Source organism: Heptranchias perlo, chromosome 16, assembly GCF_035084215.1.
Source record: "Heptranchias perlo isolate sHepPer1 chromosome 16, sHepPer1.hap1, whole genome shotgun sequence".
In the NCBI taxonomy this organism is placed as follows: domain Eukaryota; kingdom Metazoa; phylum Chordata; class Chondrichthyes; order Hexanchiformes; family Hexanchidae; genus Heptranchias; species Heptranchias perlo.
Genome location: NC_090340.1, coordinates 65,787,041 through 65,810,809, shown reverse-complemented (window position 1 = coordinate 65,810,809; position 23,769 = coordinate 65,787,041). Strand labels below are relative to the sequence as shown.

The following is a 23,769-nucleotide window of genomic DNA, read 5'->3' as shown; positions in this document are numbered from 1 at the left end:
ATGGGCACAAGTTCAGAAGGTGAGGCACTACACACAGACACCTTCTTGCTCCCGATCCCCTGACACCATCCCCTGCCCAAGCACACACACCTCCCAACAATTCATCCCAAAGACCTGCTCTTTGGAACCTCCATGGTGCCACTTGCCCATTCTTGGCTCTGGTTACACCAGCTTGCTGTCTCTCCCATCCTCAGTCCTCTCACTGCTGTAGTGACAGTAGCCTGCAAGAGCTCTCCAGTGAGGCCAGCTCAATCCTGTCCAGGTATCTTTTGTGAAATTGTTACTGTAATCTAAATAAACCAATTCAGAGGGGGGAAAAAAAGCAAATCATCACCAGGCCCTGCTCAGGAGCAGTCTCCCCAGAGCTGTGTGTTCAGAAAGCATTTGAAATCTGCTAAGAATAAAGTGAAGGAGCCAGGATTGGCAGCTGACTGACAGTTGCCAGGATTTCCCACATCTGGAATCCTGTGCGGTTATAAACAGCTGGAAATCCCCGCGGTCCCTCACCCTGGTTCAGAGATATAATTCCACCATTTGCTCACGTCTCAAAGTCCAGCAGGTGCTTGTGGAGAGTGAGGGGTCCCTGGGAAAGAGGCACCTCATCCCAGGTAGTTTAGGTTTGAGTGGCTTTACATATAGCATAACTATCAAGCTCTGCGTCACATCCATGTATTATCTTACAAAGGGCATGTCCCTGTCAGTCCCCAGAGATACTCAATGCACCAGTTAAAATGTGAGGCAGAATAGGCTAGGCTGCCTTGCACTGAGAAACAATTCTGACGAAAGGTCTTCGACCTGAACTACTAACTCGGTTTCTTTCTTCACAGATGCTGCCTCACTTGCTGAGCTTTTCTAGCATTTTCTGTTTTTATTACTGAGAAACAGAATAAAAACAGAAAATGCTGCTAGAACTCATCCCACTGACATCATGATTGCAAGCCATTAACAAGCATTAAAGCACTGCAATTGGACACCATTAACAGACACTGCACAGTCTGTAACCGAATACCATTAGCAAGCATTGCATTGCTATCACATCAAGTGCCGTTAACACATTTTCCATCGAGATCACAATTGGTCATCATCAATATAATTCCATCGACACTGCAATCAAGCACGACTAACATACATTCCATATATACTGTGAGTACATAACATAAGAACATAAGAAATAGGAGCAGGAGTAGGCCAATCGGCCCCTCAAGCCTGCTCCGCCATTCAATAAGATCATGGCTGATCTGATCCTAACCTCAAATCTAAATTCATGTCCAATTTCCTGCCCGCTCCCCGTAACCCCTAATTCCCTTTACTTCTAGGAAACTGTCTATTTCTGTTTTAAATTTATTTAATGATGTAGCTTCCACAGCTTCCTGGGGCAGCAAATTCCACAGACCTACCACCCTCTGAGTGAAGAAGTTTCTCCTCATCTCAGTTTTGAAAGAGCAGCCCCTTATTCTAAGATTATGCCCCCTAGTTCTAGTTTCACCCATCCTTGGGAACATCCTTACCGCATCCACCCGATCAAGCCCCTTCACAATCTTATATGTTTCAATCAGATCACCTCTCATTCTTCTGAACTCCAATGAGTAGAGTCCCAATCTACTCAACCTCTCCTCATATGTCCACCCCCTCATCCCTGTGATTAACCGAGTGAACCTTCTTTGTACTGCCTCGAGAGCAAGTATGTCTTTTCTTAAGTATGGACACCAAAACTGTATGCAGTATTCCAGGTGCGGTCTCACCAATACCTTATATAACTGCAGCAATACCTCCCTGTTTTTATATTCTATCCCCCTAGCAATAAAAGCCAACATTCCGTTGGCCTTCTTGATCACCTGCTGCACCTGCAAACTAACTTTTTGATTTTCTTGCACTATGACCCCCAGATCCCTTTGTACTGCAGTACTTTCCAGTTTCTCGCCATTAAGATAATAACTTGCTCTCCGATTTTTCCTGCCAAAGTGCATAACCTCACATTTTCCAATATTGTATTGCATCTGCCAAATCTCCGCCCACTCACCCAGCCTGTCCATATCCCCTTGTAGGTTTTTTATGTCCTCCTCACTCTCTACTTTCCCTCCCATCTTTGTATCATCTGCAAACTTTGATATGTTACACTCGGTCCCCTCCTCCAAATCGTTAATATAGATTGTAAAGAGTTGGGGACCCAGCACCGACCCCTGCGGAACACCACTGGCTACAGGTTGCCAGTCCGAGAATGTACCATTTATCCCAACTCTCTGCTTCCTGTTAGATAACAAATCCTCCACCCATGCCAGAATATTACCCCCAATCCAGTGAATCTTTATCTTGAGCAATAATCTTTTATGTGGCACCTTGTCGAATGCCTTCTGGAAGTCCAAATACACTACGTCCACTGGTTCCCCTTTATCCACCCTGTACGTTATATCCTCAAAGAACTCAAGCAAATTTGTCAGACATGACTTCCCCTTTGGAAAGCCATGCTGACTTTGTCCTATTAAATTATGTTTATCCAAATGTTCTGCTACTGTCTCCTTAATAATAGACTCCAAAATTTTACCCACCACAGATGTTAAGCTAACTGGTCTATAATTTCCAGCCTTCTGCCTACTACCCTTTTTAAATAAGGGTGTTACATTAGCAGTTTTCCAATCTGCCGGGGCCTTTGCCGAGTCCAGAGAATTTTGGAAAATTATTACCAAAGCATCCACAATCCCTACTGCCACTTCCCTCAAGACCCTAGGATGGAAGCCATCAGGTCCAGGGGATTTATCCGCCTTGAGTCCCATTAATTTACTGAGTACCAATTCCTTAGTGATTTTAATCGTATTTAGCTCCTCCCCCCCCCCTAGAGCCCCCTGTTTGTCCAGTGTTGGGATATTCTTAGTGTCCTCTACCGTAAAGACTGAAACAAAATATTTGTTCAGCATTTTTGCCATCTCCATGTTTCCCACCATTAATTTCCCGGTCTCATCCTCTAAAGGACCTACGTTTGCCTTAGCCACCCTTTTTCTCTTTATATAACTGTAGAAACTCTTGCTATCCATTTTTATATTTTTTGCTAATTTATTTTCATAATCTATCTTCCCTTTCTTAATCAATCCTTTCGTTACTTTTTGCTGTCTTTTGAAGGCTTCCCAATCTTCTATCCTCCCACTAAGTTTGGCTACCTTATATGTCCTTGTTTTTAGTCGGATACTATCCTTGATTTCTTTACTTAGCCACGGATGGCTGTCATTTCTTTTGCACCCTTTTTTCCTCAGTGGAATATATATTTTTTGAAAGTTGTAAAATAACTCCTTAAATGAACACCACTGCTCATGTACCGTCTTACCCTTTAATCTATTTTCCCAGTCCACTTTAATCAATTCCGCTCTCATACCATCATAGTCTCCTTTATTCAAGCTCAGTACGCTTGTTTGAGAACGAACCTTCTCACCCTCTAATTGGATATGGAATGTAACCATGTTATGGTCACTCATTCCAAGGGGATCCTTAACTGGGACATTATTAATTAATCCTGGCTCATTACACAGGACCAGGTCCAAGGTTGCTTGCCCCCTTGTCGGTTCAGTTACATACACTCAATAAACTCTTCCTCAAGGCTACCCTGCCCAATTTGATTTATCCAGTTAATATGATAGTTAAAATCCCCCATAATTATAGCTGTTCCCTTATTACATGCCCCGACTATTTCCTGATTAATACTTCTTCCAGCAGAGTTGCAACTATTAGGAGGCCTAATAGGTGTCATACATTCCATCAACAGCAACTTGCATTTATATAGCACCTTTAACATAGGAAAACAACCCAAAGTGCTCCACAGGAGTGTAATCAGACAAAAATTGACACCAAACCAAAGGAGGGGATACTAGGAGAGAGGTGACTAAAAGCTTGGTCAAGGAGGTAGGTTTTAAGGATTGCCTTAAAGGAGTAGAAGCGTGGGTTTAGGGAGGGAATTCCAGAGCTTAGGGTCAGACGGCTGAAGGCACGGCTGCCACAAGTGGGGGGAAGGGAATTGGAGGAACAGAGTTCTTGGAGGGTTGTAGGGCTGGAGGAGGTTACAGAGAAAGGGAGCAATGAGGCCATGAAAGGATTTGAACACTATGATCAAGCGCTATTATCATAACTTCCATCACCACCACAATTGGGCATCATTAATACACATTCCATCAACATTGTGATCAAGCACCATTAATGTACATTCCATTGACAATGCAATTGGCTAAAAAGTCACTTACACAAGGATCAACTCAAAACTCAAAAATAGGGGATGCAAAGTAATGTTCGCTGGGACACTCCCAGTGCTTAGAAAAGGAGAGAATTTCACCAAGAAAATAGAACATGAATGAGTGGCTCGCAATATGATGTAAAAATAATGCTGCCTTCATAAATAGCTCTGCAATTTCCACCCTTACTTCCTTCAGTTCATCAGAAATAAAAGAGGTGCCATTACACTACTGGGTGTATTCCATAAGCCACCAACTGGTGGGAAGGATATAGAGAAGCAAATTTGCAGGGAAATTACAGAGAGGTGCAAAAGCTATAGAGTAGTGATAACTGGGGACTAAAACTATCCTAATATAGACTGGGATAATAATAATAATCTAAGGGGCAAAGATGGGGAGGAATTTTTGAAGTGTGTTGAGGAGAACTTTCTTAACCAGTACGTTTCTGGCCCAAATTGCTGGACCTGGTTCTAGGGAATGAGGTGGGCCAAGTGGAGCAAGTGTCAGTGGGGGAGCATTTAGGGAACAACGATAAAATATCATAAGATTTAGAATAGCTATGGAAAAGGACACGGAGCACTCTAAAGTAAAAATACTCAATTGGGGACGAGAACAGATCTGGCCCGGGTAAATTGGAATCAAAAATTGGCAGGCAAAACTGTAATTGACGAGTGGGCGGCCTTTAAAGAGGAGATGGTTCGGGTACAGTCTAGGCACATTCCCATGAAGCAGAAAGGTAGGGCAACTAAAGTCAGAGCTCCCTGGATGACAAGAGAGATAGTGAGTAAGATGAAATAGAAAAAAGGGGCGTATGACAGTGAGAACCAGGCTGAATATAGAAAGTTCAGAGGGGAAGTGAAAAAGGGAATAAAAGGGGCAAAGAGAGAGCATGAGAATAGACTGGCGCCCAACATAAAAGGGAATCCGAAAGTCTTCTACAGGCATGTAAACAGTAAACCGGTAGTAAGAGGAGGGGTGTGGCCAATTAGGGACCATAAAGGAGATCAACTCATGGAGGCAGAGAGGATGGCTGAGGTACCAAATGAGTACTTTGCATCTGTCTTTACCAAATGAGAAGATGATGCCAGAGTCTCAGTAAAGGAAAATATGGTTGGGATACTGGATGGGCTAAAAATTGATGAAGAAGAGGTTCTTGAAAGGCTAGCTGTACTTAAAGTAGATAAGTCACCTGGTCCGGATTGGATGCATCCTAGGTTGCTGAGGAAGTAAGGGTGGAAATTGTGGAGGTACTGGCCATAATCTTCCAAACATCCTTAGATACGGGGGTGGTGCCAGAGGACTGGAGAATTGCAAATGTTAAAAAGGGGGGTAAGGATAAACCCAGCAACTATAGGCCAGTCAGTTTAACCTTGGTGGTGGGGAAACTTTAGAAACGATAATCCAGGACAGAATTAAGTTACTTGGACAAGTGTGGACTGATTAGGAAAAGCCAGCACTGATTTGTGAAAGGCAAGTTGTTTTTAAACTAACCTGATAGAGTTTTTTGATGAGGTAACAGAGAGGGTAGATGAGGGCAATGCAGTTGATGTGGTGTATATGGACTGTCAAAAGGCATTTGATAAAGTGCCACACGGTAGGCTTATCATCAAGATTGTGGTCCATGGAATAAAGGGGGCAGTAGCAACATGGATACAGAACTGGCTAAGGGACAGGAAACAGAGAGTAGTGGTGAACGGTTGTTTTTCGGACTGGAGGGAGGTGTACAGTGGTGTTCCCCAGGGGTCACTGCTTTTCTTGATATATATTAATGACTTGGACTTGGGTGTACAGGGTACAATTTCAAAATTTGAAGATGACACAAAACTTGGAAGGGTAGCAAACAGTGAGGAGGATAATGATAGACTTCAAGAGGATATAGACAGGCTGGTGGAATGAGTGGACATGTGGCAGATGAAATTTAACACAGAAAAATTCAAAGTGATACATTTCGGTAGGAAGAACGAGGAGAGGCAATATAAACTAGAGGGCATAACTCTAAAAGGGGTACAGGAACAGAGAGATCTGAGGGTTTATGTGTACAAATTGTGGAAGGTGGCAGGGCAGGTTGAGAAAGTGGTTAAAAAAGCATACGGGGCCCTGGGCTTTATAAATAGAGGCATAGAGTACAAAAGCAAGGAAGTCACGATGAACCTTTATAAAACACTGGTTCAGCCACAACTGGAGTATTGTGTCCAGTTCTGGGCACCGCACTTTAGGAAAGATGTGAAGGCCTGAAAGAGGGTGCAGAAGAGATTTACTAGAATGATTCCAAGGATGAGGGACTTTATTATGTGGATAGACTGGAGAAGCTGGAGTTGTTCTCCTTGGAACAGGGATGGTTGCGAGGAGACTTGATAGAGGTATTCAAAATCATGAAGGGTCTAGACAGAGTAGATAGAGAGAAACTGTTCCCTTGGCGGAAGGGTCAAGAACCAGACGACATAGATTTAAAGTGATTGGCAAACGAATCAAAGGTGACATGAGGAAAAACGTTTTTACACAGAGAGTGGTTAGGATCTGGAATGCACTGCCCGAGGGGATGGTGGAGACAGATTCAATCATGGCCTTAAAAGGGAACTGGATAAATACTTGAAAGGAAAAATTTGCAGGGCTACGGGAATAGGGTGGGGGAGTGGGACTAGCTGGATTGCTCTTGCATAGAGCCGGATGCGGACTCGGTGGGCTGAATGGCCTCCTTCCGTGCTGTAACCTTTCTATGATTCTAAGTGGGAACACTTTCCAAACAAAGACGACTGGTACAGGAGAGAAGGGCCACATCTAAACCACGTTGGGGCAGAGACTTGCAAGTAACTTTGAGCAATCGAGAATTATTTAAACTAGATAGGTGAGGGTGGGGGTGGGGGGTTGGGGAAGAGGGCAGACTTATCGTAGAGTAGCTGGTAGCCAATAGGTGGGTGTGGTCACAGAGACTGAGATATGTATGACTGGAAAAAGCAGACACTGGGGGCATGAATGGAGGAAAATCTATATTAAAATTAAAATTAATATTCATGAAAGCCAGAAGCATTAGAAATAAGATACTGGAACTGGAGGCTGTTGTGGCAGGAGGAAATATGTTGCAGTTCGAATATCAGAAACATACCTAACTCCAGATGGTAATAGGTGTAACATTCAGGGGTAGAGTGTGTTCAAAAAGTTTGAAGTAGACAGAAAAGGAGATGGTATAGCCCTTTCAAAGAGCCAGCACAGGCACAATAGGCTGAATGGCCTTCTTCTGTGCTGTGTGATTCTATACTTCAGGAATACCTGGGAGGTAAATGAGGTTGAACTTGTGGGAGATAAAAAGCCACACAATTAAGTATTTTGGTTAGATACCTTGAATACAAAAATATCCACATTAACTCCAGGGGCACGCTATTGACCATTAGGTCAGTATAATAAAGAAAGTTGTGCCCCAACAAAGAGATAAGAAGGGTGTGTGAGAACAAGAAAGTTATTTTAATGGTTGACTTCAATCAACCAAATTTAAACTAGCAAAGCCCAAGTGATTTAGAGTCATGATTGGTCAATGTAATGCATGACTGCTTCACGACCCAGGTTCGGGGGGGGGGGTTTATATATAGAATAACAGATAGCCCGGAGTGAGTTACAGGCTGGAATCTAATCGAGGGGTTCGGGGGGTTTATATATCGAATAACAGATACCCCGGAGTGAGTTATAGGCTGGAATCTAATCGTGGGGTTCGGGGGGTTTATATATAGAATAACAGATACCCGGGAGTGAGTTACAGGCTGGAATCTAATCGTGGGGTCCAGGAGGTTTATCTATAGAATAACTGGTCACAAAAGAGGGGGACGATGAAGACATTAAGGAGGTGGAGTGTGAAATATTGGATGGGGTAAACATAGTGAGAGAGGAAATATTAAGGGCTTTAGCATCTTTGAAAGTAGATAAAATCGCCAGGCCTGGATGAAATGTATCCCAGGCTGTTAAGAGAAGCAAGGGAGGAAATAGCGGAGGCTCTGACCATCATTTTCCAATCCTCCCTGGCTACAGGTGTGGTGCCGGAGGACTGGAAGCCTGCTAATGTTGTACTGTTGTTTAAAAAGGGAGAAAGAAATAGACTGAGAAATTACAGGCCAGTCACTCTAACCTCACTGGTGGGCAAATTATTGGAAAAAATTCTGAGGAACAGCATAGATCGTCATTTAGAAAGGCACGGGTTAATCAAGGGCAGTCAGCATGGATTTGTTATGGGAAGGTCGTGTCTGACTAACTTGATTGAATTTTTTGAGGAGACAATAGAGGGTCGATGAGGGTGACGTGTTTGATGTTGTCTACATGGATTTCAGCAAGGCTTTTGACAAGGTCCCACATGGCAGACTGGTCAAAACAGTAAAAGCCCATGGGATCCAAGGGAAAGTGGCAAGTTGGATACAAAATTGGCTCAGCAGCAGGAAGCAAAGGGCAATGGTCGACGGGTACTTTTGTGACTGGAAGGCTGTTTCCAGTGGAGTTCCGCAGGGCTCAGTTCTCGGTCCCTTGCTTTTTGTGGTATATATCAATGATTTAGACTTAAATGTAATGGGCATGATCAAGAAGTTTGCAGATGATACAAAAGTTGGCCGTGTGGTTGATAGTGAGGAGGAAAGCTGTAGACTGCAGGAAGATATCAATGGACTGGTCAGGTGGGCAGAAAAATGGCAAATGGAATTCAATCCTGAGAAGTGAGGTAATGTATTTGAGGAGGGCAAACAAGGCAAGGGAATACACAATAAATGGGAGGATACTGAGAGGAGTAGAGGAACAGAGAGACCTTGGAGTGCATGTCCACAAATCCCTGAAGGTAGCAGGACAGGTAGATAAGGTGGTTAAGGAGGCATACAGGACACTTTCCTTTATTAGCTGAGGCACAGGATATTGGAAGTGTAGTAAACAATGAGAAGGACAGTAATAGACTTCAGGAGGACATAAACTGGCTGGTGGAATGGGCGAACATATGGCAGATTAAATTTTGGCTATGAGGAAGGATTGGATAGGCTGGGGTTATTTTCTTTGGAACAGAGATGGCTGAGGGGAGATTTAATTGAGGTGTATAAAATTATGAGGGGCCTAGATAGAGTGGATAGCAGAGAGGGGTTCGGGGGTTTATATATAGAATAACAGATACCCGGGAGTGAGTTACAGGCAGGAATCTAATCAAGTGGTGCGGGGGGGGGTTTAATATGTAGAACAACAGATACCGGGCGTGAGTTACAGTCTGGAATCTACTCGAGGGGTTCAGGTGGTTTATATACAGAATAACAGATACCCCGGATACATCATTGCAGTCCCTCAGTATCTTAAAAAATTCCGACAACCTCCATGAATAGCTCAGAAGTGAAAATTTCTTTAACGGAATTTTCAACATTTTGATTGAAGGAAAATAATTTCATGCTTGATAAACAATCTATGTTGACAGCAAGGAAAATAAAGAAACCCCAGCTGCTGCTAGTCGCAGATCTTATCTACCTGAGCACTTCATAATAGAAAGGTTGTTAACTTTTTAAAATGAGACCTGCCTGAAGTAAATCTGAGAATTTAATATCCAGTTTTTTTGAAAAACCAAAGAAACTCACAAATTGTCCCAGGATGAAGTCTGATGGGCAAGGCAGATGAACTCAGGGCATGGATGGGTACATGGGACTGGGATGTTATAGCTATTACTGAAACATGGCTAAGGGAGGGGCAGGACTGGCAGCTCAATGTTCCAGGGTACAGATGCTATAGGAAAGATAGAGCAGGAGGTAAGAGAGGAGGGGGAGTTGCGTTCTTGATTAGGGAGAACATCACGGCAGTAGTGAGAGGGGATATATCCGAGGGTTCGCCCACTGAGTCCATATGGGTAGAACTGAAAAATAAGAAGGGAGAGATCACTTTGATAGGATTGTACTACAGACCCCCAAATAGTCAACGGGAAATTGAGGAGCAAATATGTAAGGAGATTACAGACAGCTGCAAGAAAAATAGGGTGGTAATAGTAGGGGACTTTAACTTTCCCAACATTGACTGGGACAGCCATAGCATTAGGGGCTTGGATGGAGAGAAATTTGTTGAGTGTATTCAGGAGGAATTTTTCATTCAGTATGTGGATGGCCCGACTAGAGAGGGGGCAAAACTTGACCTCCTCTTGGGAAATAAGGAAGGGCAGGTGACAGAAGTGTTAGTGAGGGATCACTTTGGGACCAGTGATCATAATTCCATTAGTTTTAAGATAGCTATGGAGAAGGATAGGTCTGGCCCAAAAGTTAAAATTCGAAATTGGGGAAAGGCCAATTTTGATGGTATTAGACAGGAACTTTCAGAAGTTGATTGGGAGAGTCTGTTGGCAGGCAAAGGGACGTCTGGTAAGTGGGAGGCTTTCAAAAGTGTGTTAACCAGGGTTCAGTGTAAGCACATTCCTTATAAAGTGAAGGGCAAGGCTGGTAGAAGTAGGGAACCTTGGATGACTCGGGAGATTGAGGCACTAGTCAAAAATAAGAAGGAGGCATATGACATGCATAGGCAGCTGGGATCAAGTGGATCCCTTGAAGAGTATAGAGATTGCCGGAGTAGAGTTAAGAGAGAAATCAGGAGGGCAAAAAGGGGATATGAGATTGCTTTGGCAGATCAGGCAAAGGTGAATCCAAAGAGCTTCTACAAATACATAAAGGGCAAAAGGGTAACTAGGGAGAGAGTAGGGCCTCTTAAGGATCAACAAGGTCATCTATGTGCGGAACCACAAGAGATGGGTGAGATCCTGAATGAATATTTCACATCGGTATTTACGGTTGAGAAAGGCATGGATGTTAGGGAACTTGGGGAAATAAATAGTGATGTCTTGAGGAGTGTACATATTACAGAGAGGGAGGTGCTGGAAGTCTTAACGCGCATCAAGGTAGATAAATCTCCGGGACCTGATGAAATGTATCCCAGGACGTTATGGGAGGTTAGGGAGGAAATTGCGGGTCCCCTAGCAGAGATATTTGAATCATCCACCGCTACAGGTGAGGTGCCTGAAGATTGGAGGGTAGCAAATGTTGTGCCTTTGTTTAAGAAGGGCGGCAGGGAAAAGCCTGGGAACTACAGACCAGTGAGCCTGACATCTGTAGTGGGTAAGTTGTTAGAGGGTATTCTGAGGGACAGAATCTACAGGCATTTGGAGAGGCAGGGACTAATTAGGAACAGTCAGCATGGTTTTGTGAGAGGAAAATCATGTCTCACGAATTTGATTGAGTTTTTTGAAGGGGTAACCAAGAAGATAGATGAGGGCTGTGCAGTAGACGTGGTCTACATGGACTTCAGCAAAGCATTTGACAAGGTACCGCATGGTAGGTTGTTACATAAGGTTAAATCTCATGGGATCCAAGGTGAGGTAGCCAATTGGATACAAAATTGGCTTGACGACAGAAGACAGAGGGTGGTTGTCGCGGGTTGTTTTTCAAACTGGATGCCTGTGTCCAGCGGTGTGCCTCAGGGATCGGTGCTGGGTCCGCTGTTATTTGTTATTTATATTAATGATTTGGATGAGAATTTAGGAGGCATGGTTAGTAAGTTTGCAGATGACACCAAGATTGGTGGCATTGTGGACAGTGAAGAAGGTTATCTAGGATTGCAACGGGATCTTGATAAATTGGGCCAGTGGGCCGATGAATGGCAGATGGAGTTTAATTTAGATAAATGTGAGGTGATGCATTTTGGTAGATCGAATCGGGCCAGGACCTACTCCGTTAATGGTAGGGCGTTGGGGAGAGTTATAGAACAAAGAGATCTGGGAGTACAGATTCATAGCTCCTTGAAAGTGGAGTCACAGGTGGATAGGGTGGTGAAGAAGGCATTCAGCATGCTTGGTTTCATTGGTCAGAACATTGAATGCAGGAGTTGGGATGTCTTGTTGAAGTTGTACAGGGCATTGGTGAGGCCACACTTGGAGTACTGTGTACAGTTCTGGTCACCCTATTATAGAAAGGATATTATTAAACTAGAAAGAGTGCAGAAAAGATTTACTAGGATGCTACCGGGACTTGATGGTTTGACTTACAGGGAGAGGTTAGACAGACTGGGACTTTATTCCCTGGAGAGTAGGAGGTTAAGGGGTGATCTTATAGAAGTCTATAAAATAATGAGGGGCATAGATAAGGTCGATAGTCAAAATCTTTTCCCAAAGGTAGGGGAGTCTATAACGAGGGGGCACAGATTTAAGGTGAGAGGGGAGAGATACAAAAGGATCCAGAGGGGCAATTTTTTCACTCAAAGGGTGGTGAGTGTCTGGAACGAGCTGCCAGAGGCAGTAGTAGAGGCGGGTACAATTTTGTCTTTTAAAAAGCATTTGGACAGTTACATGGGGAAGATGGGTATCGAGGGATATGGGCCAAGTGCAGGCAATTGGGACTAGCTTAGTGGTATAAACTGGGCGACATGGACATGTTGGGCCGAAGGGCCTGTTTCCATGTTGTAACTTCTATGATTCTTCTATGAAGAGACACATATGAACAGGAGGAAGCCATTCAGCCCCTCGAGTCTGTTACACAGGAACAGGAGGAGGCCATTCAGCCCCTCGAGCCTGTTGCGTCATTCAATTAGATCATTGCTGACCTGTACCATCTACCCACCTTGGTTCTGTAACCCTTAATACCCTTACCCACCTTTCTGCCTCAACTCAGAACCTACTAACGTATACTGGGAAATCCTGCAAACTGCAGGTGCTCAGAATGAACAGATCTGGTTGGAAGCTCGATGCTTTCTCGAGGTACAAATTTCCCTTCGGATCACATGCTTTGAAGATGGAGTGAAGCTGAGGCTATCAAGTTAAATAAAATTAAGGAAGACATTAAAAGGCACTATTTCAGGCATTATAAATTTCAGTAATTGAGAAAAAAAATGGCAGACAAAATTTTTTCCAAAAAGCATTTTGAGTTGTTCGATTGGTTCATCAATAAACTTTGACAACTATTTACATTAGAAATTCCCATTATAAATGTTTACATGGGCAGTTTCAGCTTTAAAATGTTCACATAAAAGTGTTAGCAAAAATTGTAACAACAGGAAGTATCTTTTGTGGACAGGATGTGCCATTATGCAATGTTTTTATGTACATTGAGTGCACAGCACAGAAACAGGCCATTCGGCCCAACTGGTCTATGCTGGTGTTTATGCTCCACACGAGCCTCCTCCCTCCCCTCCTCATCTAACCCTATCAGGATACTCTCCTATTCCTTTCTTCCTCGTGTGCCTATCTAGCTTCTCCTTAAATGCACCTACGCTATTTGTTTTAACTACTCCTTGTGGTAGTGAGTTCCACACTCTTTGGGTAAAGTAGTTTCTTCTGAATTCCCTACTGGATTTATTAGTGACTATTTTATATTTATGACCTCTAGTTCTGGTCTTCCCCACAAGTGGAAACATCTTCTCTCCGTCTACCCTATCAAACCCTTTCATAATCTTAAAGACCTCCATCAGGTCACCCCTCAACCTTCTCTTTTCTAGAGAAAAGAGCCTCTTTAGTTTCAATTTTACCCTTATCTCTTTATTCATCCATGGTGTTTCATTACTGGCTAGTTTGTTCTTAAAAAAAAACACAAGAGGAATATATTTCTTCTGAACTTTCGATCACTGTTTTAAATATTTCCCACTGCTGGTCTATTTCTGTCAAATTTTTTTTCCACTTTACCTTCCTTAGTTCTGTTCTCATCCCCTCAAAATCAGCTTTTTTTCCAATCTATTACTTTGGTCTCTGTCTTACTTATGTCTTTCTCAATCATTATTTTAAACTTTATTATGTTATGATATTATGATCTATTGCCTAGATGTTCCCCTACGCTTACTTCTCTTATCTGTTCTGGTTCATTTCCCATTACTGGATCCAGCAGTAATTCCTCTGTTGTTGGGCTTATCACATACTGGGTAAGGAAGGAGCCCTGCACACATTGAGAAAACTCCATCCCCTTTCCCTACCCCTTCTTGCCAGTTTATTTGGGGGTAGTTGAAATCGCCCATGATTATTATTTGATGTTCTTTTACTAATTTCTTAGATTTGTCTCCATATTTCTTCCCCCAATTCCCTTCCACTATTAGGTGGTTTGTAGAATGTCCCTATTAACGTGATCGATCCTTTCTTATCCTTTGTCTCAATCCATATGGATTCTGTTTTTATCTTATTACTTATGTCCATTTTTTCAATTGCCATTATAGGAACATAGGACATAGGAATATAGGAACAGGAGTAGGCCATTCAGCCCCTCGTGTTGTCTCTAATTAGTACAGCTACCCCACCCCCCTTCTTCCTCCCCGAGCCTTTCTAAATATGTTATATCCTGCAATATTTAACAGCCTGTCCTTTTCTTTATGTCGCCATGTTTCAGCTATCTCTTCTACATCTGGCTCCTCACTACGAATTATTGCCTCCAGTTCTCCTCATTTTGATTCGGATGCTGTACACATTGCTGTACAGGCAGTTGAATTTGTTTTTAATAATTGTTCCCATCACTATTTTTTACAGTCATCTTGTACGTTTGTTCCATAACTGTATTTATTCCCTGACCATTTATGTTACCGTTATTCCTTACCTTGGTCTGACCATTACCCTCGTCTCCTTATTAATACACTGCATTCAGCCCAGAGCTCTCTACCTGCATTGTGACTCTGCCCCTCCCCATTTTACTAATTAACACGCGTGTCTGATAAATCTAAGTGCATTTTTAAAAACCTCCGTCATTCTGTGTAGGCTAATGGCTCCTCTGTTCAACCATGTGGGAATCCGAGCTTGATCCTGGTGCAGAGTGTGCTGTAGTACTGACACACTGCTCACAGTTGGGGTCTCTCCCTGATAGGCAGTGTACTGTAGTACTGACACACTGCTCACAGTGGGGGTCTCTCCCGACAGAGAGCGAGCTGTAGTACTGACACACTGCTCACAGTGGGAGTCTCTCCCGACAGGGAGTGAGCTGTAGTACTGACACACTGCTCACAGTGGGGGTCTCTCCCCTGATGTTCCTGCAGGATGAAATCTGCAGCAGAATTTAATGAGAAGTCAGCAAATCACTGAGATGCAGTGACTGGGACCAACTCAGAGCCTGCTCCTGGCATCAGCTACAGTCAGGCCTCAGGAGATGCCTCAGCACATTTCCATTTAACACAGTTCCTCTCATTTGCATTTCTTACACTTCACACTGCATTTCAATCATACAGAGCACACCTCGGTCTGGGACATGATACGAGGCAGCCCATTCACCCAGGAAATCTCTCTCACTAAGTTTCTAGGACAACTTACATTCTAGTTTCAATGCAATCTTGATTCTAATGATGTGGAGATGCTGGTGTTGGACTGGGGTGGACAAATGTAAGGAATCTTACAACACCAGGTTATAGTCCAACAGTTTTATTTGAAAATCACAAGCTTTTGGAGGCTTTCTCCTTCGTCAGGTGAGTGACGAAGGAGACTCACCTGACGAAGGAGAAAGCCTCCGAAAGCTTGTGATTTTCAAATAAAACTGTTGGACTATAACCTGGTGTTGTAAGATTCCTTACATTGATTCTAATCAAAGTGCTTCTAAAGACTAGACATTCCTGGCAGGAAATCTCATCCAAAACCAGTCCGAACGTGGAGCTGGAGTGACTCTGGACCCACAAAGGAACTGCGATGGATGCAGACAATCAACGTGATTCAGTAATCAGCCTCATGTCATGTTAGGCTGTTGAAACAAGTCAGAGAGGAGACAGCAGAGGCTCTGGCCACAATTTTTAAATCTTCAAATCTACAAATTGTGCTATGGGGCTGGAGACTGGGTAATGAAATATGAAGCAGGGAAAAGAATGATAAATCAAGTAACCAAGTTAATGCAGTCTAACATAGTATATAGTCTGACATCAGTTGTGGACAAACTCCTAGAATTCATAATTCGAGATAAAATTAGTAAGCATTTAGAAATACGAGTCAATCTACTAATGTGGCAGGGGGATGGGAACCGATGCAGGAAGTCAGTGGGAAATAAAGTGGTGACAGAAACAAAAGGCAGTAAGGGAGAGTGTACAGAACATGACCGGACAGATGGTCTGAGAAAGCAGGGCAAAGACCAAGGGAAGTCTAGATTAAACTGCATTTATTTCAATGCAAGAAGTCTGATGGGCAAGGCAGATGAACTCAGGGCATGGATGGGTACATGGAACTGGGATGTTATAGCTATTACTGAAACATGGCTAAGGGAGGGGCAGGACTGGCAGCTCAATGTTCCAGGGTACAGATGCTATAGGAAAGATAGAGCAGGAGGTAAGAGAGGAGGGGGAGTTGCGTTCTTGATTAGGGAGAACATCACGGCAGTAGTGAGAGGGGATATATCCGAGGGTTCGCCCACTGAGTCTATATGGGTAGAACTGAAAAATAAGAAGGGAGAGATCACTTTGATCGGATTGTACTACAGACCCCCAAATAGTCAACGGGAAATTGAGGAGCAAATATGTAAGGAGATTACAGACAGCTGCAAGAAAAATAGGGTGGTAATAGTAGGGGACTTTAACTTTCCCAACATTGACTGGGACAGCCATAGCATTAGGGGCTTGGATGGAGAGAAATTTGTTGAGTGTATTCAGGAGGAATTTCTCATTCAGTATGTGGATGGCCCGACTAGAGAGGGGGCAAAACTTGACCTCCTCTTGGGAAATAAGGAAGGGCAGGTGACAGAAGTGTTAGTGAGGGATCACTTTGGGACCAGTGATCATAATTCCATTAGTTTTAAGATAGCTATGGAGAAGGATAGGTCTGGCCCAAAAGTTAAAATTCTAAATTGGGGAAAGGCCAATTTTGATGGTATTAGACAGAAACTTTCAGAAGTTGATTGGGAGAGTCTGTTGGCAGGCAAAGGGACGTCTGGTAAGTGGGAGGCTTTCAAAAGTGTGTTAACCAGGGTTCAGGGTAAGCACATTCCTTATAAAGTGAAGGGCAAGGCTGGTAGAAGTGGGGAACCTTGGATGACTCGGGAGATTGAGGCACTCGTCAAAAAGAAGAAGGAGGCATATGACATGCATAGGCAGCTGGGATCAAGTGGATCCCTTGAAGAGTATAGAGATTGCCGGAGTAGAGTTAAGAGAGAAATCAGGAGGGCAAAAAGGGGACATGAGATTGCTTTGGCAGATCAGGCAAAGGTGAATCCAAAGAGCTTCTACAAATACATAAAGGGCAAAAGGGTAACTAGGGAGAGAGTAGGGCCTCTTAAGGATCAACAAGGTCATCTATGTGCGGAACCACAAGAGATGGGTGAGATCCTGAATGAATATTTCACATCGGTATTTACGCTTGAGAAAGGCATGGATGTTAGGGAACTTGGGGAAATAAATAGTGATGTCTTGAGGAGTGTACATATTACAGAGAGGGAGGTGCTGGAAGTCTTAACGCGCATCAAGGTAGATAAATCTCCGGGACCTGATGAAATGTATCCCAGGACGTTATGGGAGGTTAGGGAGGAAATTGCGGGTCCCCTAGCAGAGATATTTGAATCATCCACCGCTACAGGTGAGGTGCCTGAAGATTGGAGGGTAGCAAATGTTGTGCCTTTGTTTAAGAAGGGCGGCAGGGAAAAGCCTGGGAACTACAGACCAGTGAGCCTGACATCTGTAGTGGGTAAGTTGTTAGAGGGTATTCTGAGGGACAGGATCTACAGGCATTTGGAGAGGCAGGGACTAATTAGGAACAGTCAGCATGGTTTTGTGAGAGGAAAATCATGTCTCACGAATTTGATTGAGTTTTTTGAAGGGGTAACCAAGAAGATAGATGAGGGGTGTGCAGTAGACGTGGTCTACATGGACTTCAGCAAAGCATTTGACAAGGTACCGCATGGTAGGTTGTTACATAAGGTTAAATCTCATGGGATCCAAGGTGAGGTAGCCAATTGGATACAAAATTGGCTTGACGACAGAAGACAGAGGGTGGTTGTAGAGGGTTGTTTTTCAAACTGGATGCCTGTGTCCAGCGGTGTGCCTCAGGGATCGGTGCTGGGTCCGCTGTTATTTGTTATTTATATTAATGATTTGGATGAGAATTTAGGAGGCATGGTTAGTAAGTTTGCAGATGACACCAAGATTGGTGGCATTGTGGACAGTGAAGAAGGTTATCTAGGATTGCAACGGGATCTTGATAAATTGGGCCAGTGGGCCGATGAATGGCAGATGGAGTTTAATTTAGATAAATGTGAGGTGATGCATTTTGGTAGATCAAATCGGGCCAGGACCTACTCCGTTAATGGTAGGGCGTTGGGGAGAGTTATAGAACAAAGAGATCTGGGAGTACAGATTCATAGCTCCTTGAAAGTGGAGTCACAGGTGGATAGGGTGGTGAAGAAGGCATTCAGCATGCTTGGTTTCATTGGTCAGAACATTGAATGCAGGAGTTGGGATGTCTTGTTGAAGTTGTACAGGGCATTGGTGAGGCCACACTTGGAGTACTGTGTACAGTTCTGGTCACCCTATTATAGAAAGGATATTATTAAACTAGAAAGAGTGCAGAAAAGATTTGCTAGGATGCTACCGGGACTTGATGGTTTGACTTACAGGGAGAGGTTAGACAGACTGGGACTTTTTTCCCTGGAGAGTAGGAGGTTAAGGGGTGATCTTATAGAAGTCTATAAAATAATGAGGGGCATAGATAAGGTCGATAGTCAAAATCTTTTCCCAAAGGTAGGGGAGTCTATAACGAGGGGGCATAGATTTAAGGTGAGAGGGGAGAGATACAAAAGGGTCCAGAGGGGCAATTTTTTCACTCAAAGGGTGGTGAGTGTCTGGAACGAGCTGCCAGAGGCAGTAGTAGAGGCGGGTACAATTTTGTCTTTTAAAAAGCATTTGGACAGTTACATGGGTAAGATGGGTATAGAGGGATATGGGCCAAGTGCAGGCAATTGGGACTAGCTTAGTGGTATAAACTGGGCGACATGGACATGTTGGGCCGAAGGGCCTGTTTCCATGTTGTAACTTCTATGATTCTATGATTCTATCAAGGTCGGTAAGCACAGGTTTGTTAAAGACAAGTCGTCTTTGGCAAATTTAAAGGGAATGTAGTAGATGCAGTGAAAATGGCCTTTCAGAAGGTGTCCAAAGGAGGCTTTAGAAAAATTCAGGCATATGGTATAACGGAAATGTAGCATCATGGACAGAGAGTTCGTTGATGGTCAGGACACAGAGAGTTAGGGCAAATGTGTAGTGCTTGGATAGGAGGAAAGTTGGAAGTGATGCACCCCATGGACCAGAAGCTGGGTCCGCCTTTGTTCTCTGTGAGATTTGGACTTGGACAGACAAAGCACCTGACTGTGAAACATTGACTGTGAGACATGGAACAGCAGTGTTTTGTTAATACGGAGAATAACACGCACTATGGCTGCTGTCTCGAGGGCGATGGTATGCCTTGTACTCGTAGATCTTTGGTTTAACCATTAAGTTCAGCAACCCCTCTTACCTTGAATCGCAGACAAATAAACAAATGAGTCTTCATGGCTCAGATTCTCCAGAAACACCTAAAACAATAAGAAGACTTCAATGATGAGCAACACGAGGCAGATATTACCCATCAGCTGAGTTACAGACTGGAGCTGTTCAGCTGGACTATCTACAATAACATCTACATCAGAACAAGTGCCCTTCAACTACTGTACGGAGCTTTTAACCTAACATTCTCAAACCAATCTGCCCGTGCTTGCTGTGAAAGCAAGACTCATCGCATCATCTCCTACCCTAGCTCACTCTTTCCTGAGACCTCAGAAATGTGGAACTTCTTGCCTCCTGTAACCTACAGGCTTTTACAACCTAGCTTGGTGTGACCTCAGCACTACCTCCTGATTTATCTCACCGTCTTGCCTACTGCCAGTGTCCTGCCGCGTGAGCTTTGTCGCTTCATTGAGTTTCTCAATAAAAACACTTGAACACTTTGCTATTTATTGTCTGAAGTGTGGAGCCAAAACCAGAGAAACTGAACAGACTGACATTCTTAGGTTGAAAATACTGCGTCCAGCTCCCAGAATCCAAAATTAGGAACAAGACTGACAGCTGGTGAAATCTAACTTTCTACGACCCCGAGCCGCATGCTGATTGTTAAGGAAATCCTTTCAGTTCAGCAATTTAAGAGTTGCTGCCACAGGTATCGCCCTGCACAGTATTTCACAAAATGAAGGCAGTCAACACCATGAGCAACACTGCTAAACAACTGCCTGCGACAATCCCAGTATAACAAAGAGACATCTCACCGACAGAACCTTCTCCTGGTTGCTGAGGGCATCAGGGTTGCGCTGTTGGACCATCTGGGTAACTGTCCTTAGAGCAGCTGCCCTCGTCGGCACCTCAGGATCAAAGGCTGCCTGAAGAATCGTGTGGAAGTTGCTGGAGGAGTTGCCAGAGGAAGGTTCGTTCCCGCGCGCTGTCCTGTCCTCCCTGCGTGAGGCGGGTAACTGTCTTTGGGGCTCAGTCACTGCCCCGGGCTCTTCGAGTTGGCTGGGCTCTGTCCATTTCTCATCATGTTCTGAGGACACATATTTATTTTTGGTGCCTGCGCCCGTGACCTTTTTCTTACCCATGGTGCTTTGTGCAGCCTTGGCAACCGTTTCCGTGGAGAATGCTCCATGGGTAGCGACAGTAATGCGCAGGTCTGATGCCAGCTCTTGCATAACAGGGTCAGGATGTGAGGCTGTGATCTGCTCAAGACGGGGTAACATCGGTTTCATGGCATCAAAATCTGCTGAGGTGAGCTGCAGAGAGACAGACGGCACGCTCAGAGAGACAGACGGCACGCTCAGAGAGACAGACGGCACGCTCAGAGAGACAGACGGCACGCTCAGAGAGACAGACGGCACGCTCAGAGAGACAGACGGCACGCTCAGAGAGACAGACGGCACGCTCAGAGAGACATGTATCAATCCCAAACTAATCCCACTGCCCCACTTTCTCCTCATAGCCCTGCACCTTTCTCTGCTTCAAATATTTGTCCAATTTCCCCGTAAAAGGTGGAATGGTCTCTGCCCCAACCATTTCCTGTGGCAACAACCCTGTGTAAAGAAAATTCTCCTAATCTCTCTCCTCACTCTCTTAATAGCAATTTTAATTTGATGACCCCCACTGATCTTCACCACCCCCCCTTCCCCCACCACCAGAGGAAACAGTTTTTCCCAATTCACTATCAAAACCCTTCATAATTTTATAAACCTCTATTAAATCTTCTCTTGGCCTTCTCTGCTCCAGTGGGAATAGAATCATAGAAAGGTTACAGCACAGGAGGCCGCCATTTAGCCCATCGAGTCCGTGCCGGCTCTATGCAAGAGCAATCCAGCTAGTCCCATTCCCCCGCCCTATCCCCGTAGCCCTGCAAATTTTTTCCTTTCAAGTACTTATCGAGTTCCCTTTTGAAGGCCATGATTGAATCTGCCTCCACCACCCCCTCGGGCAGTGCATTCCAGATCCTAACCACTCGCTGTGTAAAAAAGTTTTTCCTCATGTCACCTTTGGTTCTTTTGCCAATCACCTTAAATCTATGTCCTCTGGTTCTTGACCCTTCCGCCAATGGGATCAGTTTCTCTCTATCTACTCTGTCTAGACCCTTCATGATTTTGAACACGTCTATCAAATCTCCTCGCAACCATCTCTGTTCCAAAGAGAACAATCCCAGCTCCTCCAGTCTATCCACGTAACTGAAGTCCCTCATCCCTGGAATCATTCTAGTAAATCTTTTCTGCACCCTCTCTAAGGCCTTCACATCTTTCCTAAAGTGCGGTGTCCAGCACTGGACACAATACTCCAGTTGTGGCCGAACCAGTGTTTTATAAAGGTTCATCATGACTTCCTTGCTTTTGTCTCAGTATCTAGAGTCTCTCCTCATAACTATAGCTTCCCATCCTGACGACCGGAGCACCAGTGACGAGACTGAGGGAGGGGGGTTGGAGAGAACATGGGGAACATCACCAGCACCTGGCTGCAGGGAAGGGGGAGGGATGGAGGGAGGGGGGGGGGGGGGGGGATGGAGGGAACTGGGGGGGGGAAACGGGGGAATCACCGCCAGCATGAATAGGGACAGGAGGACGGAGAGTGGGAGAGATTACAGGAGAATTTTAGCTATGAGGAAGGATTGGATAGGCTGGAGTTGTTTTCTTTGGAACAAAGGAGGCTGAGGGGAGATTTAATTGAGGTGTACAAAATTATGAGGGGCATAGATAGAGTGGATAGGAAGGACCTATTTCCCTTAGCAGAGGGGTCAATAACCATAGATTTAAAGAATTGGTAGAAGGATTAGAGGAGCTGAGGAGAAATTTTTTCATCCAGAGGGTGGTGGGGCTCTGGAACTCACTGCCTGAAAGGGTGGGAGAGGCAGAAACCCTCAACTCATTTAAAAAGCACCTGGATGTGCACCTGAAGTGCCGTAACCTACAGGGCTACGGACCAAGAGCTTGAAAGTGGGATTAGGCTGGGTAGCTCGTTTTCGACCAACACAGACATGATGGGCCAAATGGCCTCCTTCTGTGCTGTAAATTTTTCTATGTTTCCTTCTGTGCTGTAAATTTTTCTATGTTTCTACTAGAGCGTCAGGCCTGTGCACTTGCACCATGAAAAGCACCAAATGGAACCGTCCCCATGTTTTGTGGATTAAGCACAGTCCTATAATTTGATGCAACTCTGTTCACTGATGTATGGACAGGGCGTCTTGCCTCTGCATAACTCGTGGCTCGAAGCTGAGGTCAGCCTATGTAAAACACTGCTTGCACACCAACTCTCCTCCTTGCTCGCTCACCTGGACAGCTCCCCCCAGCATGGCCGCTATCAGTCCCATTCCCATACTCAGTGTCTGTGCTTCCACAATCTCCTCAGTTCTGTGCGTCAGGCTGATGCAGGCACGCTCCAGTGTGATGATGACAAATTCAATGACCTGCAGCACAATCGTTATTACAGAAATTACAGCAATAAAACCGGTTATTTCAGATTCTGCTGTCTGCTACTCTGGACATCCACACTGAAGAGAACAACCCTCCCCTCCCTGAATAAGGTGATAACCTATCAATATTTTCAAAGTTCCAGCAAATCTCCAATGGCAATGCTCATGGCAACTTAGAGAATAAACAGTTTTATAATGACAGGAGAGTAACACAGTGTAACATGCAGTGTATTACAGCCTGTAGCCCGCAGTGCCCGTGTAACGCGCAGTGTATTACAGCCTGTAGCCCGCAGTGCCCGTGTAACGCGCAGTGTATTACAGCCTGTAGCCCGCAGTGCCCGTGTAACGCGCAGTGTATTACAGCCTGTAGCCCGCAGTGTATTACAGCCTGTAGCCCGCAGTGTATTACAGCCTGTAGCCCGCAGTGCCCATGTAACGCGCAGTGTATTACAGCCTGTAGCCCGCAGTGCCCATGTAACGCGCAGTGTATTACAGCCTGTAGCCCGCAGTGCCCATGTAACGCGCAGTGTATTACAGCCTGTAGCCCGCAGTGCCCATGTAACGCGCAGTGTATTACAGCCTGTAGCCCGCAGTGCCCATGTAACGCGCAGTGTATTACAGCCCGTAACGTGCAGTGTATTAGGGGCAGGTGCGGCCGAGGCCCAGGGGCAGGTGCGGCCGAGGCCCAGG

The 23,769-nt window shown here is 44.6% G+C and overlaps 1 protein-coding gene across 1 annotated transcript in view; it reads right to left on the bottom strand.

Moving 5' to 3' along the window:
* The window catches only part of tango6 (transport and golgi organization 6 homolog (Drosophila)), a 151,733-nt gene that overhangs the window by 60,344 nt on the left and 67,620 nt on the right, over positions 1–23,769 (bottom strand). Inside the window, exons 12-14 of the mRNA XM_067998237.1 lie at positions 22,939–23,073; positions 20,411–20,908; positions 19,627–19,684 (exon numbers count right to left, since the gene is read on the bottom strand). Of these exons, the coding sequence (XP_067854338.1) occupies positions 19,627–19,684; positions 20,411–20,908; positions 22,939–23,073 (691 nt within the window). The remainder of the gene's footprint in view (positions 1–19,626; positions 19,685–20,410; positions 20,909–22,938; positions 23,074–23,769) is intronic.